At 52.6% G+C, this 19697-nt stretch overlaps 3 protein-coding genes across 5 annotated transcripts; all 3 read right to left on the bottom strand.

The window, feature by feature from the left end:
* Positions 1–2994: 2994 nt before the first annotated feature.
* On the bottom strand, positions 2995–9465 carry Tapbp (TAP binding protein). The gene is made up of 8 exons (XM_070023993.1): positions 9260–9465; positions 8327–8497; positions 7222–7482; positions 5847–6245; positions 5181–5522; positions 5008–5097; positions 4853–4887; positions 2995–3172 (listed from the first exon to the last, which is right to left on the bottom strand). The coding sequence occupies exons 1-8, from the start codon at positions 9294–9296 to the stop codon at positions 3161–3163; spliced, it is 1347 nt and encodes a 448-aa protein (XP_069880094.1). The 5' UTR covers positions 9297–9465; the 3' UTR covers positions 2995–3160.
* A 167-nt stretch (positions 9466–9632) lies between these two features.
* Positions 9633–13082, bottom strand: Zbtb22 (zinc finger and BTB domain containing 22). The gene is made up of 2 exons (XM_070023992.1): positions 13002–13082; positions 9633–12397 (listed from the first exon to the last, which is right to left on the bottom strand). The coding sequence occupies exon 2, from the start codon at positions 12319–12321 to the stop codon at positions 10417–10419; it is 1905 nt and encodes a 634-aa protein (XP_069880093.1). The 5' UTR covers positions 12322–12397; positions 13002–13082; the 3' UTR covers positions 9633–10416.
* Positions 13083–13729: 647 nt separating this feature from the next.
* On the bottom strand, positions 13730–18982 carry Daxx (death domain associated protein). Of its 3 annotated transcripts, none has more exons than XM_070023990.1 (8): positions 18823–18982; positions 17710–17992; positions 16725–17553; positions 16396–16610; positions 15889–16129; positions 15264–15735; positions 14862–15087; positions 13730–13973 (listed from the first exon to the last, which is right to left on the bottom strand). In XM_070023990.1, exons 2-8 carry the CDS (start codon positions 17938–17940, stop codon positions 13914–13916), a joined length of 2274 nt encoding a protein of 757 aa, XP_069880091.1. In that variant the 5' UTR covers positions 17941–17992; positions 18823–18982; the 3' UTR covers positions 13730–13913. The 3 variants fall into 3 exon arrangements, with proteins under 3 accessions (XP_069880091.1, XP_069880090.1, XP_069880092.1); XM_070023989.1 differs by having other exon boundaries at positions 18789–18876; XM_070023991.1 differs by having other exon boundaries at positions 16725–17355; positions 18789–18876.
* Positions 18983–19697: the final 715 nt, after the last annotated feature.

The raw sequence follows: 19697 nt of genomic DNA, 5'->3' as shown, positions 1-19697 counted from the left end.
CACGTCACTCAGCACTGAAATGGGACAGAGATTCCTGTTCCCGGGGAAGGGCAGGAGCAGAATTTGACATCCCCCCCCATCCAAAAAGAACAAGACGAAAACTCCCGCGGGAAGCGCTTTATTAAGCAAGCGAGGACCCCGTTATCCCACGCGGAGAGGTTACACAGCCCATCCCCAACCCACGAGTGCAGCGGACCGAATCCACTCCGGGCTTTCAGCGGAGCCGGAGGCCCCGCCCACTCGCCTGGGGGCGTGGCAGGAAGTCGCCACTTCCGGCTCAGGCTCTCGGACCTGGCGCTGCGGGGTTTCCGGCGCCTGGGGCCTAGCGGTTCTCGGATTCCGGGAGGAGGAGCTCCTGGGGCGGCCGAGAGGTCTCCGGGAATGCCGGGGTGGCAGGAGGTGACCCGGTGCCCTGTCCACTCACCGCGCTTGGAAAGGGGGTAGGATGAGAGACTCGCTCGGCAGCACAAGAACTCCACGGTATGCCCACACGACTGGCCCGGCGTGGTGTCGGTCCCAGGCCGCGCCGCCGCCCGGTACCCGGCGCTGTTGGTGACGCCCTCCAGTGGGCGCCCGGCCGCGAGACGGACTAGCTGGGACCAGCCTTCGAGAAGCCCAGTCCGGGAGGGAAGATGGGCCGTTGACGACTCACAATCACTTAAATAGAACCCTGGTAAAACCTCCCCAGAAGGGCAAGAAATCCGGGAGCCGGTGATCTCAGGATCATGGTTCGATGCTAGCCTGGGCAGGGAAGCCTGTGAGACTTTATTTACAATTAACTACCAAAAAGCGGAAGTGGGGTTGTGGCTTAAGTAGTAGACCATCAGCCTTCAGTGAGGAAAAAAAAAAAAATTAAGCGGTGCCCAGGCCCCACTACTGGCACAAAAAAAGGGGGGACAGGGCAGGGAGAGAAGGAAATGTCTTGGGCCCAGAGAGGGCTAATGGGCTAGGCATAGGGAAACAGCATTGAGACTCCAGAGGCAAGCTGCAGGTTTCATTGGGAGAAAAGAATAGCTGTCCTCTGAGAGGAAGTTTAGGGGGGCACTAGATAGGATTGGAGAGTTCAGCAGTGGTCAAAAGGAATGGATTTGGCCCTACGGTATCTGTTCTCCAGGTGTGTTCTCTGTCCTGGAGGTCCCTAGACTACTTCAATAAGACCTTTTAAAACAATAGTAAGGGCTGATGGAAGGGGAAACAAAGGAAGAGGCTACAATGCTTGATAAGAAATGTACTCATTATCTTGCCCATGTAATTGTAACCCCTCTGTACAGTATTTTCACAATAAAAAAAATTTTAGGTAAAATAAAAAAAAAACAATATTAAGGGCTGAGATGTAGCTCAGTGGCAAAGTGCTTACCTGTAAATACAACTTCTTGGGTTCAATCCCCAGTACCAGAAAAAAAGAAAAAAATTCCCCAAGAGTGTATGGTATGCCACAGGTGCATGATATGTGTTGATACCACAGTTTTCAGAACGAATGCAAAGTGTATTCTTGTGATTTAAACCTTTCTCAATTTCAAGTACCACCAGAGACCACGATCAATGTAAGCAACAAAGAGCCGGCTTATTGCAAGCTCGAGCTTGGTCCTCCGCTCACATGGTAACCGGTGACGCTAAGAGGCCCTGAGCATAGAATCAGGGCCGTTTTTATAGTATTGAACAAACAAGGAACTTTTACATAAGAAATTACATGATTGGTTAACATTTACATTTAAAGCCAGCTAAACTGGGCAAATAATGATTGGTTGATCTTTACAGAAAAAATGTCCTTGGTCCATAGCTGGACCGAAAAAGGTTACGAGAGACACCCGGACCAACAGAATGCATGGCATGTCTCGCCCCGGGCTCTGAAGAATGGGTTGTTTAGAAACTCTTATTAGTCCTAGGTGGGTGGGGGGGCAACACCACTTGGGGGCTAACACCTGCCTTAAGCAAATGCCAGCTATGGCTCCAAGAATTGTGCATGGCTTTTTGTCATAAATTCCTAGCATTGGGGCTAAAATGGATCACGAGTCAAGTCGCAGAACTGAGATAGAGTGTTAAACAAAAATGGAGTTGCTTAGGTTTCTTAAAACATTATATTTCTTCCCTAGGGCCTTACTGCCTCGGCCTCCAGGAGGGGCGTTGCAGCTGTGGGGATAATTCTGAGGACTTTGCCCCCTTGGTCAGGGCTGTAAACCCTTTGAAGTCTTTTACTAAGCAACTCTAGGCTCCCAGGCTGACATTCCACTACTAAGTAACTAAAACCAGTCACAGTTAAAATCATACAAAAACCATACAACCATCCAGTACAAAGCAATTCATACAGAAGCAAAAATGGCTGTTAGGTGCTTTTATATATATATATATATATATATATATGTTTTTTTGCGTTCTTCACAAGTTTTAGTACACTATCAATAGTTCTCACATAATTAAAAACTCTTTATTTATTTATTTTTTTTTTTGCCGGTCATGGGGCCTGAACTCTGGGTCTGGGCGCTGTCCCTCACTCTACCACTGGAGCCACAGCGCCACTTCCGGCTTTTTCTGTTTATGTGGTGCTGAGGAATCTGAACCCAGGGCCTCATACTTGCAAGGCATGCACTCTACCGCTGAGCTACCTTCCCAGCCAAACATTCTTTTTTTTTTTTTGGGTCCGGTCGTGGGGCCTGAACTCTGGGCTTGGGCGTTGTCCCTCAGCTCTTCAGCTCAAGGCTAGCGCTCTACCACTTGAGCCACAGCGTCACTTCCGGCTTTTTTCTTTTTGCTTATGTGGTGCTGAGGAATCGAACCCAGGGCCTCATGCATGAAAGGCAAGCACTCTACCACTGAGCCACCTTCCCAGCCCCTTAAAAACTCTTTAGACTGATAAGAGGTCCTAAAACAGAAACAACCACTGCCCTAGTGCTTTAAAAAAGTGAATGCCAGATTGTGTCTTAAAAAAATCCAGCCACGGGGGGAGGGGGGAGGCTGGGAAGGGATGTGAAGGGTAAACAAAGGAGGAGGCTGCAATGCTTGGTAAGAAATGTACGCATTATCCTGCCCATGTAATTGTAACCCCTCTGTACAGTATGTTCACAAATAAAATAAAATTTAAAAAAAAATCCAGCCACTCGGAGGGAATTTGTGGATAATGGCAGAGATCACGGTGGCTTCTATAGGATGATAGTGAGTGCCTTCACTGTGTTTTCTGGAAGAGAAGGAAGAAGGAAGTGAGGGATTTGGAGTTTCAAATGGTTTGAAGTGCTCATAGTCAATCTAGTAAGATCAGTGGGATAATGGTGGGACAAACCTTTTCTGCCCGAGGTATATGGGAGTACATTATCTCTTGCCTTATCCAAGAGATAGACTTTATTATTTAAGCGATCCAACCGCTGGCTGAGAGCTCCACACTCCAATGTGCTAGCCCCTATACAGGCAGTCAATGCTACCTCCAGGATGGTAGCCCCATAGGGATAGTCTCAAGTACAGTATGCTGACAGGCTGGGGATGTAGTTCTGTGGAAGAGCACCTACCTAGTATATAGGAGAGTCTGGATGTGATCCACAGCACCATAGAAAGTAAAGGAGGAATGGAAGAAAGCCAACACCTGAAGTGTGAGGATTCACAGAGACCTGGTGGATCACAGTCCAAATCCAGTCCAGACATGGGGCTGGGAAGGTGGCTCAGTGGTAGAGTGCATGCCTTGCATGCCAGAGGCCCTGGGTTCGATTCCTCAGCACCACATAAGCAAAAAGAAAAAAGCCGGAAGTGGTGCTGTGGCTCAATTGGTAGAGTGCTAGCGTTGAGCTGAAGAGCTGAGGGACAGCGCCCAGGCCCAGAGTTCAGGCCCCACGACTGGATGCAAAAAAAAAAAAAAAAAAAAACAAATCCAGTCCAGACAGAAAAGACTGTGAGAATCCATTCCCAGTTTATCAACAAAATACTAGATTAGAGGGGTAGCTAAAGTGGTAGAGTATCAACCATGAGTGAAGAAAGCCAAGAATGGTCATGAGACTCTTGAGTTCAAGCCGTATACTGACACTACTTATGGTAAAGAGAAAACCAAAACCGTTTCTTCTTTTGTAATTTTTTGGTGATGAGCTCAAACCATGGACTTCATATATTCTAGGCAAGCACTCTTCCATTGAACTATACCACCGCCTTTATAATTTGGGGGCCTCACACATGCTAAGCAAGTGCTACCACTGCACCAGCCTTCTCAGCCCCTACCTGTTTTTTTTTTTTTTTTTTTGGGGGGGGTCCGGTTGTGGGGCCTGAACTCTGGGCCTGGGCGCTGTCCCTCAGCTCTTCAGCTCGAGGCTAGTGCTCTACCACTTGAGCCACAACGCCAATTCCGGCTTTTATTGTTTTTGCTTATGTGGTGCTGAGGAATCGAACCCAGGGCCTCAGGCATGCAAGGCAAGTGCTCTACCACTGAGCTACCTTCCCAGCGCCCCCTACCTGTTTCTTTTAACTTGATCTTTTTTTGTTGTTGGAGATGATCTCTCTATATATCCCAGGCTGACCTTAAGCTCAGGATCTTGCCTTAGACTCAAGTGCTGGGATTATAGGCATGTGATATTATGCCTGACTCTTACTTGTTTAATATTACTAACTAGATTGTTTCTGTTTACATGTGTGGTTTGCATTATATTTCCATTAGACAGAACTAAGTAATTTTTAAATTCCTTCATCCAGGGAAACTAAGATGCAGATGTAGCTTGCTTACGAGGCCCTACAATTAGAATGTAGGGCAGGATTTAACCTAAGTCTGTGGGAAGTCGTAGTCTGGGTCTGCCCGCCATACCAGCAACCTCCCTCCCTCCCTGGGTGAGTGTTGGAACAAGAACAATATGAGGCCAGAAGATAAGAAGTGGAGCCCTGTTACCTTCTCTGAATCCTTGCACATGGTCAGGTAGGCGGCTGTAGAAATAGATGGAGAGGAGATAAGATTCAGAAATGGGCAGAGGTGGGTATATCTGCTCCTAGAAGGGGAGTGTCTACAGTGGGGAGGATCATGGTCACGGTGGGGTTCATACTCACCAACACAACCCAGAGCCTTGATTAGTCCAAGGAGGAGAAACGCTGACAGGAAGAGGCCTATACCATCCTCAACGGAGGGCCCAGACAGGCCTGACAGAGAGAAGGTATGAGAGTGAGCATCCTGTCTTCATCCAAAGGTGCCAGCCTGATGCCACAGTGTTCCTAGCTCTTACCTGCCACTTTCAGAGTGACCTCTGCACTGCGCCCTGATGCATGAAGGCTGGGATGACGTACTCGACAGGCGTAACGTGCCCCATGCTGCTTAGTGGTGACTGGAAGTGGCTGCAGGTATGCAGAGAGACTGACAGAGCCATCCGAATGATGATGGAGAGATGAAAACCACCTCTGCCCTTCAGCCTTCACAGCATAGCCCTCTGGACCACCCCGGAGCTCCCACTCCACCTCCAGGCCTTTAGAGGGGTAGAAGTGGGACACCAGGCAGATCAACTCTGGGGGTGCCTCCCCCGGGGCAGCCCATACAAGGGGTGCTGGCATGAGGGACACTTTGGGAGGCTCTGAGGAAAGAGTAAGAAAGGAATATGAGAAGACAAATCCACATAGTCCTCCCTGTCTGCCCTCTGGCTTTCCTAAAGTAGAGGTAGGAGGGTTTCCTCTGAGGACTGGGAACCACTGTCTCCCATTGTTGCTTCATAGGAATCCCCATGCCAAAGTTCCCTAGATTCCTACGGACACTCAAATTCCTGCCATTCTCCCTCTGGCTTCCCATGGTCCCCATTTATGTCACTTAGGCACCCTGGTCTTCATCCTCCTTCATGCTCTGGTGGTGTCCTAATCCCAGTCCCCCCCACTCCCTGTAGAAATTTCTGTGCCCCACTTACTGTGCATAGAGAGCTCCAGGGTGACCTGTCCTTGAAGGTATGGCAGGTGAACTGTGGCTAGGTAAGTGCCTTCCTGAAAGGGTTGCACTGCTGGCAACCAGAAGGTGCCATTCCCGGTCCAAGGGCCCCAAGGCTCATCATCATCCCATGCAGCAAATGCCACTGCTCCCTCCTGGGCTGCTGGCATTTGTCCACCTAGTCCAGGAGTTGCAGCCAGGAGCAGATGACCTTTACCCATGTGCTGGCGTCGCCACTCCAGGCCAAAGGGAGGGGGACCTGGGGGCAGAGATGCAGCAGCCTCGAGGGTGGGGGGCATGTAAGAGAAGCTCAAGTCCACTACTGCATCTTGTCCCAGCTGGACTCGAAGGGCAGGGGTGTGAGAAAGGACAGTCAGCACCACTTGGGGACAGGAAAAGAGAGAGGGGAGAGAAAAAAATAGAAATGAAGTTACAGAGTGGATCAAACTCCAATTTACCCACTCTACAGAGGATACTTCTATTTCTGATACTTGTCATCTCTGAATGCTCCCTGAAAATGTCCTTTTCTCTGGCACTGAGTGGGAATTTACGTGGCTCGGTGTAAGCAGACAGGTCTAGGGGTGAATAGGAGCACTAAGGGTACAGCCCTTAAAGCCTGCTTTGAACACTGTCCATTCAAGCTCTGGGGATGGTAGGATCTGAGAATATGGTTGGTTGGTTTTAGTTTTGGTGCCGTATTAGGCTTGAACTGAGGGCCTGGGTGCTGTCTCTGAGCTTTTTTGCTTAAGGGTAGTACTCTATATAACTTGAGCCACAGCTCCACATCCAGCTTTTTTGGAGGTTCATTGGAGAGAAGAGTCTCATGGATTTTCCTGTCCAGGCTAGCTTTGAAATGATCCTCAGATTTCAGCCTTTGGAATAGCTAGGATTACAAGTGTGAACTACCAGCACCCAGCTTAGTATCTGTCTTTTATAGTTGGAAAAAATAGACTCAGAGAGAAAAGTACATTCTCACCATCACCTCACAGTGAGTAAGGAGTGCCAGAGATCTAGATATCCAGGTCAGATATACTCCATTTCTGCATTAATTGCCCACTGCCACTCTGGGTTCAGAAAAGCCAACAAGTCTGGTTTTTGAAACAGGGTGAACTACTAGGTGCCTAGCAAGATACAGATCCCAGATCCCCATTGCTTGGTCTTTGCAAAGCCACACCTTATAGAGGACCTCGAAGCCCCTCCCCCAAACCACTGTTGGTTTCGAATTATACTGTTAAGGAGAAGTAAGGAAAAGAAAACTGAACCCCAATTGGAGAAATGACTTGCTCAAGTCCAGACTTGAGTCCCTGGCTAATCTGAAGCCTTAGAATACATCTGCATCTATCTTCCTTCCCAGCTACCTGTTGCCTTGGTGATGGGGACAGGCTCCTGCTGAGGTTCTGGCTGTGGTTGTAGGAGAATGGAGAGGCTAAAGACCGAGCTAGACATGCTGACCATCAGCCAAGCTCCATTCAGAGCCTGGGGGCAGCTCTGCTCGGGTGTCAGGCCTCTGAGCCAACTCGAAGAGGCTGGCAACGGGAGGAAGCGGCTTATCTCGCAGTGTGGAGCTGGGGTACTCCTGGGGTACCGTCTGAAGGCAGCCTGCAGGGTGCCTGTAGGGTCTGAGAGCAGAAAAGGAAGTAGAGCTGTAAAATGAGTCCGGAAAGGGGCTGGAAGGATAGTGTTCAAAAAAGCTCAAATAAAGACTACTAAAGTTCATTGGTAATCCCAATTTACTTTACTATGATTACTACTATTATTTTGGTGCCAGTACTGGGGCTTGAACTCTGCCTCATTCTCTCAACTTGTTTTTCTCTGCTCAAGACTAGCACTCTACCACTTGAAACACAGCTCCACTTTGTGCTTTTTGCTGGTTAATTAGAGGTAAGAGTCTTACAGAGGGGCTGGGAAGGTGGCTTAGTGGTAGAGCGCTTGCCTTGCTATGCCTGAGACCCTGGGTTCGGTTCCTCAGCACCACATAAGCAAAAAGAAAAAAGCCGGAAGTGGCGCTGTGGCTTCTTCAGCCTTGAGCTGAAGAACTGAGGGACAGCGCCCAGGCCCAGAGTTCAGGCCCCACGACCGGACCCAAAAAAAAAAAAAAAAAAGTCTTACAGACTTTTCTGTTCTGGCTGGCTTCAAACCGTAATCCTCAAAACTCAGTCTCCTGAGTAGCTAGGATTATAGCTGTGAACTACCACAGCCCAGCTTAATCCCGATTTATTTATGGAGGGGAAATTCCAGAATCAGTGAGAGATCTAAGAGGGGGGCTGCCCCTTGATCTTCAGCAATGGGGAAAAAAAGTTTGTGTCATCTAGGCTGAGGATGTGGTTCAGCAGTAGACCACTCAGCTATCATTCCCCAGGCCCCAGGATCCCCCACTCGCACGTTGGGAAAAGTGGGGTGGGGCAGGGGGGGTGAAGACCTATCCTTGGAGGCAAGGGGTGGGGTGAGTCCCGGAAGACTCACCTTCTACGTGGAGGTAGAGTTTAGGGTCGAGGTCCGGCCTGGGCGGTGGGCCCTGGGGTCCGGGACGCAGCAGCAGTGCAGCGGGTCTCTGGGCCAGGCTACCCCTGCCGGCGTCCTCCACGAACCAGCACTCGACCGCCGTGTGTCCTGCCGAGGCGGCAGTCACCAGGCCTGGGGGAGAGGACGCCCGTGATGCCACGTCCGACTACCGACCCCCCACGTCCCCAGAGGGCCCACCGCCCCCGCCAGCATTCCCCCGGTGGGCCCACCGCACCCGCACGTCCCACAGGTGGGACCACCTGCCCCCCGCCTCCCCTCGATGGGACCACAGCCCCCGCGCCCCCCCCCGTGGGCGCACCTGCGCCCCGCGGTCCCCCAGTGAGACCATAGCCCCAGCCCCGCGCGTCCCCCCGTGAGAGCACCTGCCTCCCACGGCCCCCCGGTGAGGCCACAGCCCCGCGGAGCCCCGCCTCCCCTCGATGGGACCACAGCCCCCGCGCCCCCCCCCCGTGGGCGCACCTGCGCCCCGCGGTCCCCCAGTGAGACCATAGCCCCAGCCCCGCGCGTCCCCCGGTAAGAACACCTGCCCCCCACGGCCCCCCGGTGAGGCCACAGCCCCACGCGTCCCCTGGATGGGTCCACCTGCGCCCCGCCTCCCCTCGATGGGACCACAGCCCCCGCGCCCCCCCCATGGGCGCACCTGCGCCCCGCGGTCCCCCAGTGAGACCATAGCCCCAGCCCCGCGCGTCCCCCCGTGAGAGCACCTGCCTCCCACGGCCCCCCGGTGAGGCCACAGCCCCGCGCGTTCCCTGGATGGATCCACCTGCGCCCCGCGATGCCCCGGTGGGACCACAGCCCCGCGCGTCCCACGCAATGGGACCACTACCCGCCTCCCCCACACCGGCTACAAGACAAGTCTCCCGCTTTGCTCACCCAAACCCACAGCCAGGAGCAGGGCGGCGGGCTCCATGTCGCGGGCTCCTCTCCACTACCCCAGCCTCCCCTTCCTCTTTCGCTTTCCCTTTCGCTTCCACCCAGGCCGAGGGAGGGGCCGCGCCGCGCCAGGCTGCGCTCGGGGCCGGGTGAGGGCGAGCCCAGGCGCGTGCATCCCCCACGGGCCACCCGGAGTCCCCAGTCTCCCCTCTCCACCCCTTCCCCACCGAGTCCTCCCAGCTCTTCCCGGAGCGCCTAGCCCCTCCCCGCTCCTAGACTCCTCCCTCGGGTCTCCTCCCAGCAGCACTTTTCCTTCAGCTTTCTCCCACCAGGGCCTGGTCCCTAGCAAACAGAGGGGTTGTCAGAAGCCAAGTGAAGTGACCAATAAATATTTTAATCACTGTTTAAAAAAAACCTAAAACCTGTACTACAACTTTCACTCCCTTCTAATCTACACCCATTTCCTCGGGAGAACTGAGTTGGGAAACCCCAATGGAGGTGTGTAAGGTGATATACAAACAGGGGTGTATCATGTGGGAGAGGATAGGTTCCGTGAGACTCAGGAGGCCTGGGCCCCGGCCAGGGAGCCGGTGGCTCACACTTGTAACCCTAGCTGTTCAAGAGACTGAGATCTGAGGATCACAGTTTGAAGCTAGGCCAGGCAGGAAGTCCATGAGACTCTTATGTCCAATTAACCACAAGAAGCCATAAATGGAGCTGTAGCCCAGTAATATAGAGCTAGCCTTGAGCTTAAAAGCTCAGGGATAGCACCCAGGCCCAAAGTTCAAACCCAGGACTGGCAAAAATTAAAAAAAAAGGCCTTCTCCCACAACACAAACACAGACTTCAGGTACAGACTACTACAACCTGACTCATGACCCTGCAACTCCAGGATGCTCCAAACACCCCCTCCCACTCCTCTCTCCATGTTTCCCCTTCTCTGTAGAGCTGGGGCTTTGGGCTATAATGGGGATACCTTGGGAGAAAGGGGCTGAGTGGAATGAGTTGTTGATAATGAAACATGGTTTCCTCTCCAGAATATGTACAAGTCCATAGCGATAGAGGAAGACAGTGTGATGGGAGATCATCCAGGGATCACAGCACCCCTGGAGTGGGCTCCCCATTCCCTCTTCCCCAGAAGTTACCCCAATCGTCAGTCAGTTCGCTCCTCCACCTCCATTGAAACCCATCTCCACCTTGTGGACACTTGGTGGGGACCAGACACCACGTCTGTTGGGTGGGGGTGTGGCCCCACTTGCCTCATCGCCACTGGCCCCACCCCCTCCAGAGGACTCTCTCTTGGGTTGTAAGGTTGGCCCTGTGGACACCCCGGGGCCAGGTACGGCCCCAGCTCCACCCATTCGGTGCCTTCGCTCACAGTGTCCCCGGTGACGCATGAAGCTATCTCGCCACATGAACTTCTTGGCGCAGACACCACACTCGTAGGGCTTGAGACCTGTGTGTGTCTTCATGTGCTCTGTCAGATGGTGCTTCATTTTGAACTTCTTGTTGCACACGGGGCAGTCAAAGGGCCTCAGGTTGAGATGCATGTTCACATGCCGATCGCGCATGCTCTTGTGGGAGAAGGCCTTCCCGCAGTGGCACAGAAAGATCTTATTTCCATCCCCACTTCCCGTCCCTCCTGGTGCCCCGCCATTGCCACCTGGCATGCCCAGGCCTGCTGTTGATGTGCCCCCAAGCGTCACAGCCCCATGTTCTGCTTGGTTCCCTGGCGGCTGGCCTGGAGCCTGTGAGGAGGAGGAGGAAGATGATGGGAAGACCAAGATCTGGTTGCCCTGCATGTCCAAAGGGAGGAGGGGTCGTGGAGGGTGTGTGGGGACATAAGAAGAAGGGGTGGGCCCCCCTGAGTCATCCAACCCTGCCCCAGGACCCCCACTCTCATAGTGACCAAAGTCATTGGAGGATTCACAGAAGTTGACCTGCTCCTCTCCCTTGTCTGGAGGCTCAGTCAGGGTTCGGACATCACTGATACTGAGAGTAGCCTCAGGGCCTCCCCCTGATAGAACCCTAGAGCCACCCCCCAACTCTTCATCCTCATCATCCTCACAGGTCAGCACCAAGTCTTCCTCCTCTTCCTCCTCCTCTAGCTCTGTGTCTTGGGGAACCAAAGGTGCTGGTGCAGGGCAATTTCCACCCCGTTTAACATACACCCAGTGTTTCTGTGGCACGATGCTGGTAGGTGTATAGGCAGGCCTCCGGAGCCCAGCCCCAGGGACCACTGCCCCTCTCCCATCCGTGCCATCATCACACAGTTCATCTGCCTCCAGCAGCAGCTTCCCAGAAGTGGCAGCCCCACTACCAACCACAGGGGCCGGGAATACTGGGCCACCTCCTCGCCGCTCCCCACTGCCTACTGCAGAAGCTGCAAATGCCTCTTGGGAAGAAGATGAGAAATCAGTAGACTCCCGAGGGCTGAAGTAGTTGCTGCTGCTGGGAGACTGATTCTCACTGGCCCGGCTGGAGGTATGGGAGCGCACAGAGCCCATGCTGGCAGGGGCCACAGGGCCCCCACTCCCTGATGGGACACCAACACCAGGTACAGTGACAGAGGTGGCTGCAGTAGTAGTGATGGTGGTAGTGGCTGAAGCTCGGCCTTCTCGGAGGAGTTCAGTGCACTTGTCCACAATGTGCCACATTTGGAGCACAGATCCCACAGTGAGGAAGTTGACAATGTCAGCAGCAGCCATGCTGAGCCGGCCAGTGTAGGCAGAGGCTAGGACGGTCTCAAAGGCACCAGGATCCATGACACTGGGTAGTGAGATGGAGGTCATGCCCTTGAGTAGGACCTGGTCGTGGAAGTACGGAGAAGAGGCAGCCAGAACAGCTCGATGAGCCCGAAACTCCCGTCCCTGCACTCGAATGGACACATCACAGAGTTGGCCCTGCAACCGTTGTTGATTAAGGGACTCCAGGAGAGCACTGGTCACCTCTGGGAAGGACACGTGTACCACTGCAGCTGCTGGCAGGGGCAGTGGGGGTGGAGCCAGAGAGAGGGGCAGGGGGAGTGCTGCCCCACTGGGTGACAGAGGAGATGGCTCCATGTTGTGAAAGGAGAGGATTAACCCCCCCCCCCCAGCCACAGGAACAAAGGAAAGAGAAGGGCGGCCGGGGGGGTCTCTGGGGAGAAAAAAAAAGAGAACAACATTTTGTAAATGTCCACTACAGTTCAAAAGCATATTCATACCACTCTTCTAAGTAACTTGCCATAACAAGGATAGGTAAATGCCTCAACCCCATTTGACAGGTAAGTAAACTAAGTCTGAGAAAGATTAAGCTTATCCAAGGACATTCAGCTATCGAGCGGCAAATCCAGTGATCTTTCCCTTAGAGGTTAGAAATAAGGCGCTCTTAGGGAGCATCTTGGAATTACACCCTATTTACCATTTGCTTGACTCCGACTTTTCAAAATCCACCTTTGGGGTGATTTATACTCTTGACTTGGGAGGGTGGCAAATCTGCTCCTCTACTGGAAACCAGCCCTGATTCCATTTCTTCTAATGTGATGCCCCCCAGCGATGTCACAGACCACGCCCCCTCACCCACAGCGCACCACTAACCACGCCCAAGAAAGTCCGCCCCGCCCCGCCCCAGGTCATTTCGACCCGCCCCTTGTCTACCCCCCGCCTACACTGGACCCCGCCTCCCCTGCCCCGCCCCGCGCGCTACCACGGCCTTTTCTCCCACCCGGAAGGTGCCCCCAACCCCGCGCGTCCCCGCTTACCGGGCCGCGCGCCCCGGGGCCCACCCCCCCGCCCCTCACTCGGCGGCCAGAGCTGCAGCCTGGGCCCCTCCCGCCGCCATCTTGCGCCGACTCCCTCCGCCCGCCTCCTCCACTCCTCCTCCTGCCCCACAGACATTAAAGGCAAAGGCAAACACCCCGCCCGTGCAGCTGCGCAAGATTCTGCCGACACAGCCACTTCCCCTTTAAGGAATCATCGCCTCATTCCACCTTAAAGGTACCAGGTCCCCTCTTCCACTGTGGGCCCAGAACTTGGTTTGGTAGAAACTTTCATTCCCCTTTAATTCCGTAACCCTGCCTTTTCCCACCGGCGACGGGTTCTGGCCTTTGCTCCTCAGGCCCCGCCTCCAAGCTGTGGCCTCCAGCTGATTTGCAGGATCACATAACCCCATGCTCAGCCTCTTTAACATTCCCCCTAAAGCCCCACCTCCTTCCTCCGGGCCTGGATTGGCCAAATAATCTTGAGCCAGCCCCTGATTGGCCTTTTCATTCCTAACCCTTGAAGAAAAGTAAAGTGAGTTAAAAGAAAGCCAAAGCACTTTTCTTTTTTTAAGAGCCTGATGTAGGGGACCAGACCCAAGGGCATTTTAAGGTGACGCGATGACACAAGCTATGAAGGATAGTTCCCAGGCTGCTCTGGGACCTGGGTTATCCCTAAACTAGGGGAACAGCTGAAATACAACTGTAACCACAGAAGGACAAGACAGGAATACAATAAGAAAAAGTTTTATTATTTATTGTTTCTGTGTAAAACTTAATCTTAAGCTTTTGATTTTTTAAAGAAACCACCAAAAAGAATTAGATCAGTCCATCCCTTCCTCAAATTTATTTGCTTTCCACCATCCTCCAAATGCTATCCAAATCATTCTGGAAGGCAGGGAGAGTGGGAGGGAACTAATCAGAGTCTGAGAGCACGATGATTTCTTCTGGATCACACTGTGTGGCCACACTCATCTGCAGAGAAGTGAAAGACAGAATCAAAGAAGTCGAGAGTGGGGGCTGGGAATGTGGCTCTGTGGTAGAGTGCTTGCCTTGCATGCATGAGACCCTGGGTTGGATTCCTCAGCACCACATAAGCAGAAAAAAGCCAGAAGTGGCACTGTGGCTCAGATGGTAGAGCGCTAGCCTTGAGCTGAAGTGCTGAGGGACAGTGCCCAAGCCCAGAGTTCAGACCCCACGACTGGCAAAAAAAAAAAAAAAAAAAAAAAGTCAAGAGTATAGGCAAAGGAGAAGAAGGAAGCATGTAAATAAATTAAAAACTGCCAGACACTGGTGGCTCATGCCTGTAATCCCAGCTACTCAAGAGGCTGAGATATGAGGATCTTGGTTCAAAGCCAACCTGGGGAGGAAATTCTATGAGACACTAATCTCCAACCAACCACCAGAAAACTGGAGTGCTAGCCTTCAGCAAAAGAGCTCAGGGACAGTACCTGGGCCCAGAGTTCAAGCCCCATAACAAACAGACCAAAAAAAAAAAAAAAAAAAAAAAAAAAAAAAAAGCTGGGAACTGGTGATTCACACCTGTAATCGTAGCTATTCAGGCGACTGAGATCTGAGGATCTTGGATCAAAGCTAGCCCAGGGAGGAAAATCCATGAGACTCTTATCTCCAATAAACCACCAGAAAACTGGAAGTGGCATGTGGCTCAAGTGGTAGAGTGCAAGCCTTGAGCTGAAGAACTGAGCGGGATGGTGCCCACGCCCAGAGTTCAAGCTCCACGACTGACAAAAAAAGAAAAAATGTTTAAAACTAAGGTGGGAAAAACGGAAACAAGATGTGACAAGTGTTCCAGACAGAGGGCCTGAAACAATGAATGGTCAAGAAAAAGACTACCCCTCTTACCTTATAAGAACTGGGTTGAAGAGCTTGTGATTGGGGAACTTGGGACATCTGGGCTGGAAAAGGGCTGCAGAGGGAGCTGGTCACCAGGCCATGGCTAGGAGAGTCCACCCTTGTAGAGGAATCAGCAACTGGAACCATAGAAGCCAAGGGGGAAGGTGGACTAGGCAGGGTACATACTGTCTTCTTCCCATTCTTCTCCTGTAATGCCTTTTGCTCTTCCACAAAGCTAAGAATAAAATGCAAACACATGGAGGGATGTGAGAAGCCTAAATCTAGGAGAGTATCCAATCTCTCCCAGAAGCCTCAATCCTTCAATATTCCTCAGAAAGTCCCCTGAAATCCCTTCTCTGCTTCCCTTTTCCTCCACCTTCTCTGCTTCCCTTTTCCTCCACCTGTTGTTACCTGTTTCTTAATGGTCCTATTCCTGTTGGCTTCTCCTTGCGAGATTTCTTGCAGGGAGGACTGGAATCTCCCCAAGCATGAGGAGAGACACCTCCATTGAAGGATGTGGAGGAGACCATGGCTGCCCCATTCTCCAAAACAGTACTGAGGACATCCTCTGATTGCTTTCTAGAAGAGGAAATATCCTTTTCCTCAGGGGAGGGGGTGGTATCCACTGGTAAAGCTTCAATTTCTAACTCAAAGAGCTGAGACTTAGGACTCTCTTCCTCTAGGGGAAGCTTTTCATACTGTTCTCCACTGCTTTCAGCATCTATGCTGGAAGGATTCAGGGGTTCTTCCAACAGTGAAGCAGGTGACGCTGCGAGTTCTTTATTTTGCAGTTCTTCTGAAGACCTGTTGTTCTCTTTGCTGGGTTCCACGTTTTCAGTGGAGGTCTGTGATGGTGACATTGGGCTTTTGTCTCTACTATTACCTAGGAAAGAAGAAAAGAGGAGAGGAGTGACATGAGGACTGGGGGAGGGAAGAATACTACTGCAAAGGAACTAGGAGTAAGAGGAGAAAGGAAAGAATCTCAACAGGTACTCATGCTCAACAGAGTAGAATTGACAGATGTTCCTCTACAAACCTCCTCTTTCCTCCTCCTCCTCTTCTTCTTCCTCCTCCTCTTCTTCTTCCTCTTCCTCCTCCTCTTCATCTTCCTGACATTCCTGTATCTGTTCTAGATCATCTTCTTCTTCGGAATCTGTGGCTTCTTCCTCTTCCTCTTCTTCCTCTTCTTCTTCCTCATCACTTTCTTCATCTTCCTCATCATCAGTGTCAGCCTTGGAGGTAGGAGGGCATTCTTGGGATGCCATTCCACTAGGGCCCTGAGAGACAAAGGAATTTCTCTAAGAAATCCCTTGCCCCAGAGTTTGGTTCTTATATTCCTTCTGTGCATTCCCCCATCAAACACCCTGGAATCTCTGGTGGTCAGAGACAGAGACAGACAGAGAGAGAGAGAAAGTGTGTGTGTGTGTGTGTGTGTGTGATGTGTGTGTGTGTGTGTGTATGTGTGGTGTGTGTGTGTGTGTGTGTGTGTGTGTGTGTGTGTGTGTGTGTGCAGGCAGATGGGGAAACAGTCTCCTGTCCACACCTCACCAGAATCCAAGGAGGCTTTGGGGGAGTCTGGAGATTGGGAGGAAGTGCCTTGGGAAAGCCGAGCTCTTCGCTTCTGTCTCTCCCCCTCCTCACTTTTGTCTTGCATCACTGCATATTTGGAGATGACTTCATCCAGTCGGTTCATTGCTAAGTTTCGGTTTTCTCGAAGGCGCCTGGCCAAAGCAGGATCTGAAAGTGCTGGGTCAATACCTATGTGGAAAAACAGAACACTCAGCTCAAACCTGAGAAGGGACTAGGGCAATGCCCCCTCTGCCACACATCTACCCTAAAGAGTTATTGATGGGCATCCCACTAGCCTCCTACCTGGCCTATAGTCATCTGTGAGGTGACAACCAAAGTTGTAGATGAGATCAAGGTGGCGGCGCTCTTGTAACCTAACACCAACATCCCGGAAGGCATCCTGAGCCAAGAGCTGAAGCTGCTGTCGAGGAAGGCCAAGGCTGTGCCGAGCAGCTGCCTTCTCTACTGCTCGAAGCACATCTCTATAGTCAGGGAAAGTATCCAGCCCTGGCTTGTTGATGAGCCGTTCGATGCGCCTATTAACCTCTGGATAGCGGGTACCCCGGTAGGGTATTCGCTGCTCAATGACACGGCCAGTCAGAGAAGAGCAGTCTTTCAGCTCACACAGGCGGCCAAAGAGGCGGATAAGCTTCCGCTTCAATCTGGCCTCTTGCAGGTATGTGGAGTCTGGATCATCCAATTCTGACAGATCCAACTCCTTTTCCTGTAGCCGCTTGATCTCTGCCACATAGAGTGCCAGCAACTGCTCCAAGCGCTGGATCTGCCGTCGGGAACCACGGGTCCTTGGGGCCTCAGAGGCAGAGGCTTCAGCATGTGTGAGGTTTGAGGAGTCTGTGGGAGGGTTATTCTCAAAGGGCTCACTGGAAGTGGTAGCAGGAGGGGCCAGGTTCAGCTTCTTCTTGGCAGAATGGGCCTTAAGAACAGTGCAGAGTTCATTGATATACACATACAACTTAGCTGGCCGACTCCTGGCCCGGGAGAGGACCCGGGAGAGGATGTTGCAGAACTCTGCTGAGGCCAAAAACAGAGACTGGGCCCGCTGCTGCCGGTTAGAGAGGAATTGGACCACCTCAGGGTGGTCCGCTGTCTGCGTCTTACACAGTTCAAGGAACTGCAGAGTTCAGGGAAAAGAAGGGGGAAAGAGACAAGGGAGAGAGTTGAGAGAAAGAAGGTAAGCTGGGGTTAGTGGGGAAGACAGGACCAGAGAGCAAGCCAGTCAACCATCCCCCCTCCCTGGAGTACAAGAATCTCCTCCCGTGAAGCTCACCTCTTCAAACAGCTTCTCATTCTCCAACTTGTAGCATTTCTTGCTGCCAGAACTACTATTTCCTTCAGCTCCAAGGGGCTCAGAAGAACCAGGGGCTTCTGCCTGCGGTGAGCCAAGGGCTTCTGCCTGAGGTGAACCAGGACTCAGGGGTGGGTGGGAGGGCCCTGGCTGAGCAGCTGCTTCATCTTCATCATCATCATCCAGCACAATGATGCTGTTAGCGGTGGCCATGGGGGATCAAATTCCCCCGAGGGAGGAAGTGTTGGGGATTTCAGATTTCCTGCTAGAAGGGGATGGGGACCTCAGAAAGAGCCCCTCCAGCATTACCCCATCCCTTTGTAGTTTATGGTCCTCTTGGGTTTCAAGCCCAAAGGTGGACATCCTCTCACTGCCCAGTTTCAGCAACTACTTCTTTGTGCTTTTCCGGTCCTTGAAGTGTAGGATAGTAATGAGCCTCCCAAACCGTAAGTCCCCACCTCCTACTCCACCCCCCCATGTCGATTTCCGGTCTTTCGGTTCCTTTTCTCAAAGTTGGTTTTTACTCCCAACCCTAAAACAAACTCTCAGACTGCAACCCAAATTCCCGACAAGCCCTTCCACACCCCCTATCGGTATCACCTCTCACGCTTGCCCCCCTCCGCTCTTAAACCAGGAAAACGCTCCACATTCCACCCCATAAATTCACTCCCAACTCCAAGACTCTCGGAAGTTCCCTCCAAACAATCCGTTCTCCTTACTGTTAAGGAGTATTATTTCACCCTCCTGACGGCTCCCCTCAAACCCGGCTTGAGGCTGGAGATTTTTCATCTCAAGTCCCCCTCCCTGTCACCCCACCCTATTTTCCTCATTTTTTCTGACTTGTAGCCGACCGGGGGCCTTCTTCTGGACTCTTCCTGATTCCTCTTGATACCAACCCAGTCGGGCCGCGCCGGTGTTCAGAGCTTCCCGCCAAGTCCCCTCCCCCAGTTCAGCCCCAGGCCACCCGGCTCCCTTTCGGACACAGCAAGGTACAACAGCTTACACCTCAGACTCAGCAACCCAGCTTTCTCTCCCAACACCTCTCCCTCAATCTTTCTCACCCCTCCTTCGCTGTCCACACGGTCTGGTCCCCACCTCAAAAACGGTCTCTCAAGGCGACCCTCGCGGCTGGTCTCAGAACCTAGCATGTTCTCTCCGCCTTCCTTTTCCTCCCTCCCACCGCAGGCCCCAGTACGGACCGGAAGTCCCAGTTTCCGCCTTTTTTGAACCAGGGTGCGGCCATATTGTCGTACGGCAAACAGTCACCTGTGGCCGGAAGTGGGATTGGGCCCGCCCACAGCATCTGAGGTTTTCTTCCTGCGGATTTGTACGGGGTGATGTTTGTCCCCGCCGGCGTCCCGTAGTAGTTTAAGGCCGCCATTTTCGCGTACGGTACTGGCTCCGCCGAGGCTCGTTCCCATAGGCTGAGAGGCTTTTTTCACCCGGTACTTCCGCGACTTGGCCAATCAGAAACTTCCTACCTCTGACCCACCCGCCCGTGAGTCAAGTGCTAGTAGGACGGAACCATGTTTCCGAGGAGGGGAGGGGGAGCCAAGCAGGACGGATTCAAAAGGACTTGGTCTTTCTAAGGCAATGCGGGACTTTGGGGAAAGGAAGGAAAGTAGGAGGAAGGAAATGAGACACTTTCCTTCTCTTGGGTGCCGGCGAGGCTTCCGGCCTTGCTTTCCTGCGCCGCAGGCTCCCTTTCCCACCCTTCTCCCCCGGCGCTTACTCCTTCTCTCTAGGGCCGCGCGGGGCCGCTGTCCAGCAGCTGCCTCCAGCGACGGGCGCGGCGTCTCCCGGAGTCACACCCGTGTGCAGAAATGAGTACGAGCCGCTACGAACACGCGTTATTATGGCTATTATTGACTTGCTGTTCAAGCTCCAGAACTAAAGGCCGACCGAGCCGGTGGGGGCCTGAGAGGTTGGCCCTCCGCTCTTCTCTGAAGGGTCGGCGGCGCTGGCCAGGA

Source organism: Dipodomys merriami, unplaced genomic scaffold, assembly GCF_024711535.1.
Source record: "Dipodomys merriami isolate MVZ:Mamm:240054 unplaced genomic scaffold, mDipMer1.0.p SCAF_16, whole genome shotgun sequence".
Lineage (NCBI taxonomy): Eukaryota > Metazoa > Chordata > Mammalia > Rodentia > Heteromyidae > Dipodomys > Dipodomys merriami.
This window is presented reverse-complemented; position numbering and strand designations above follow the sequence as displayed.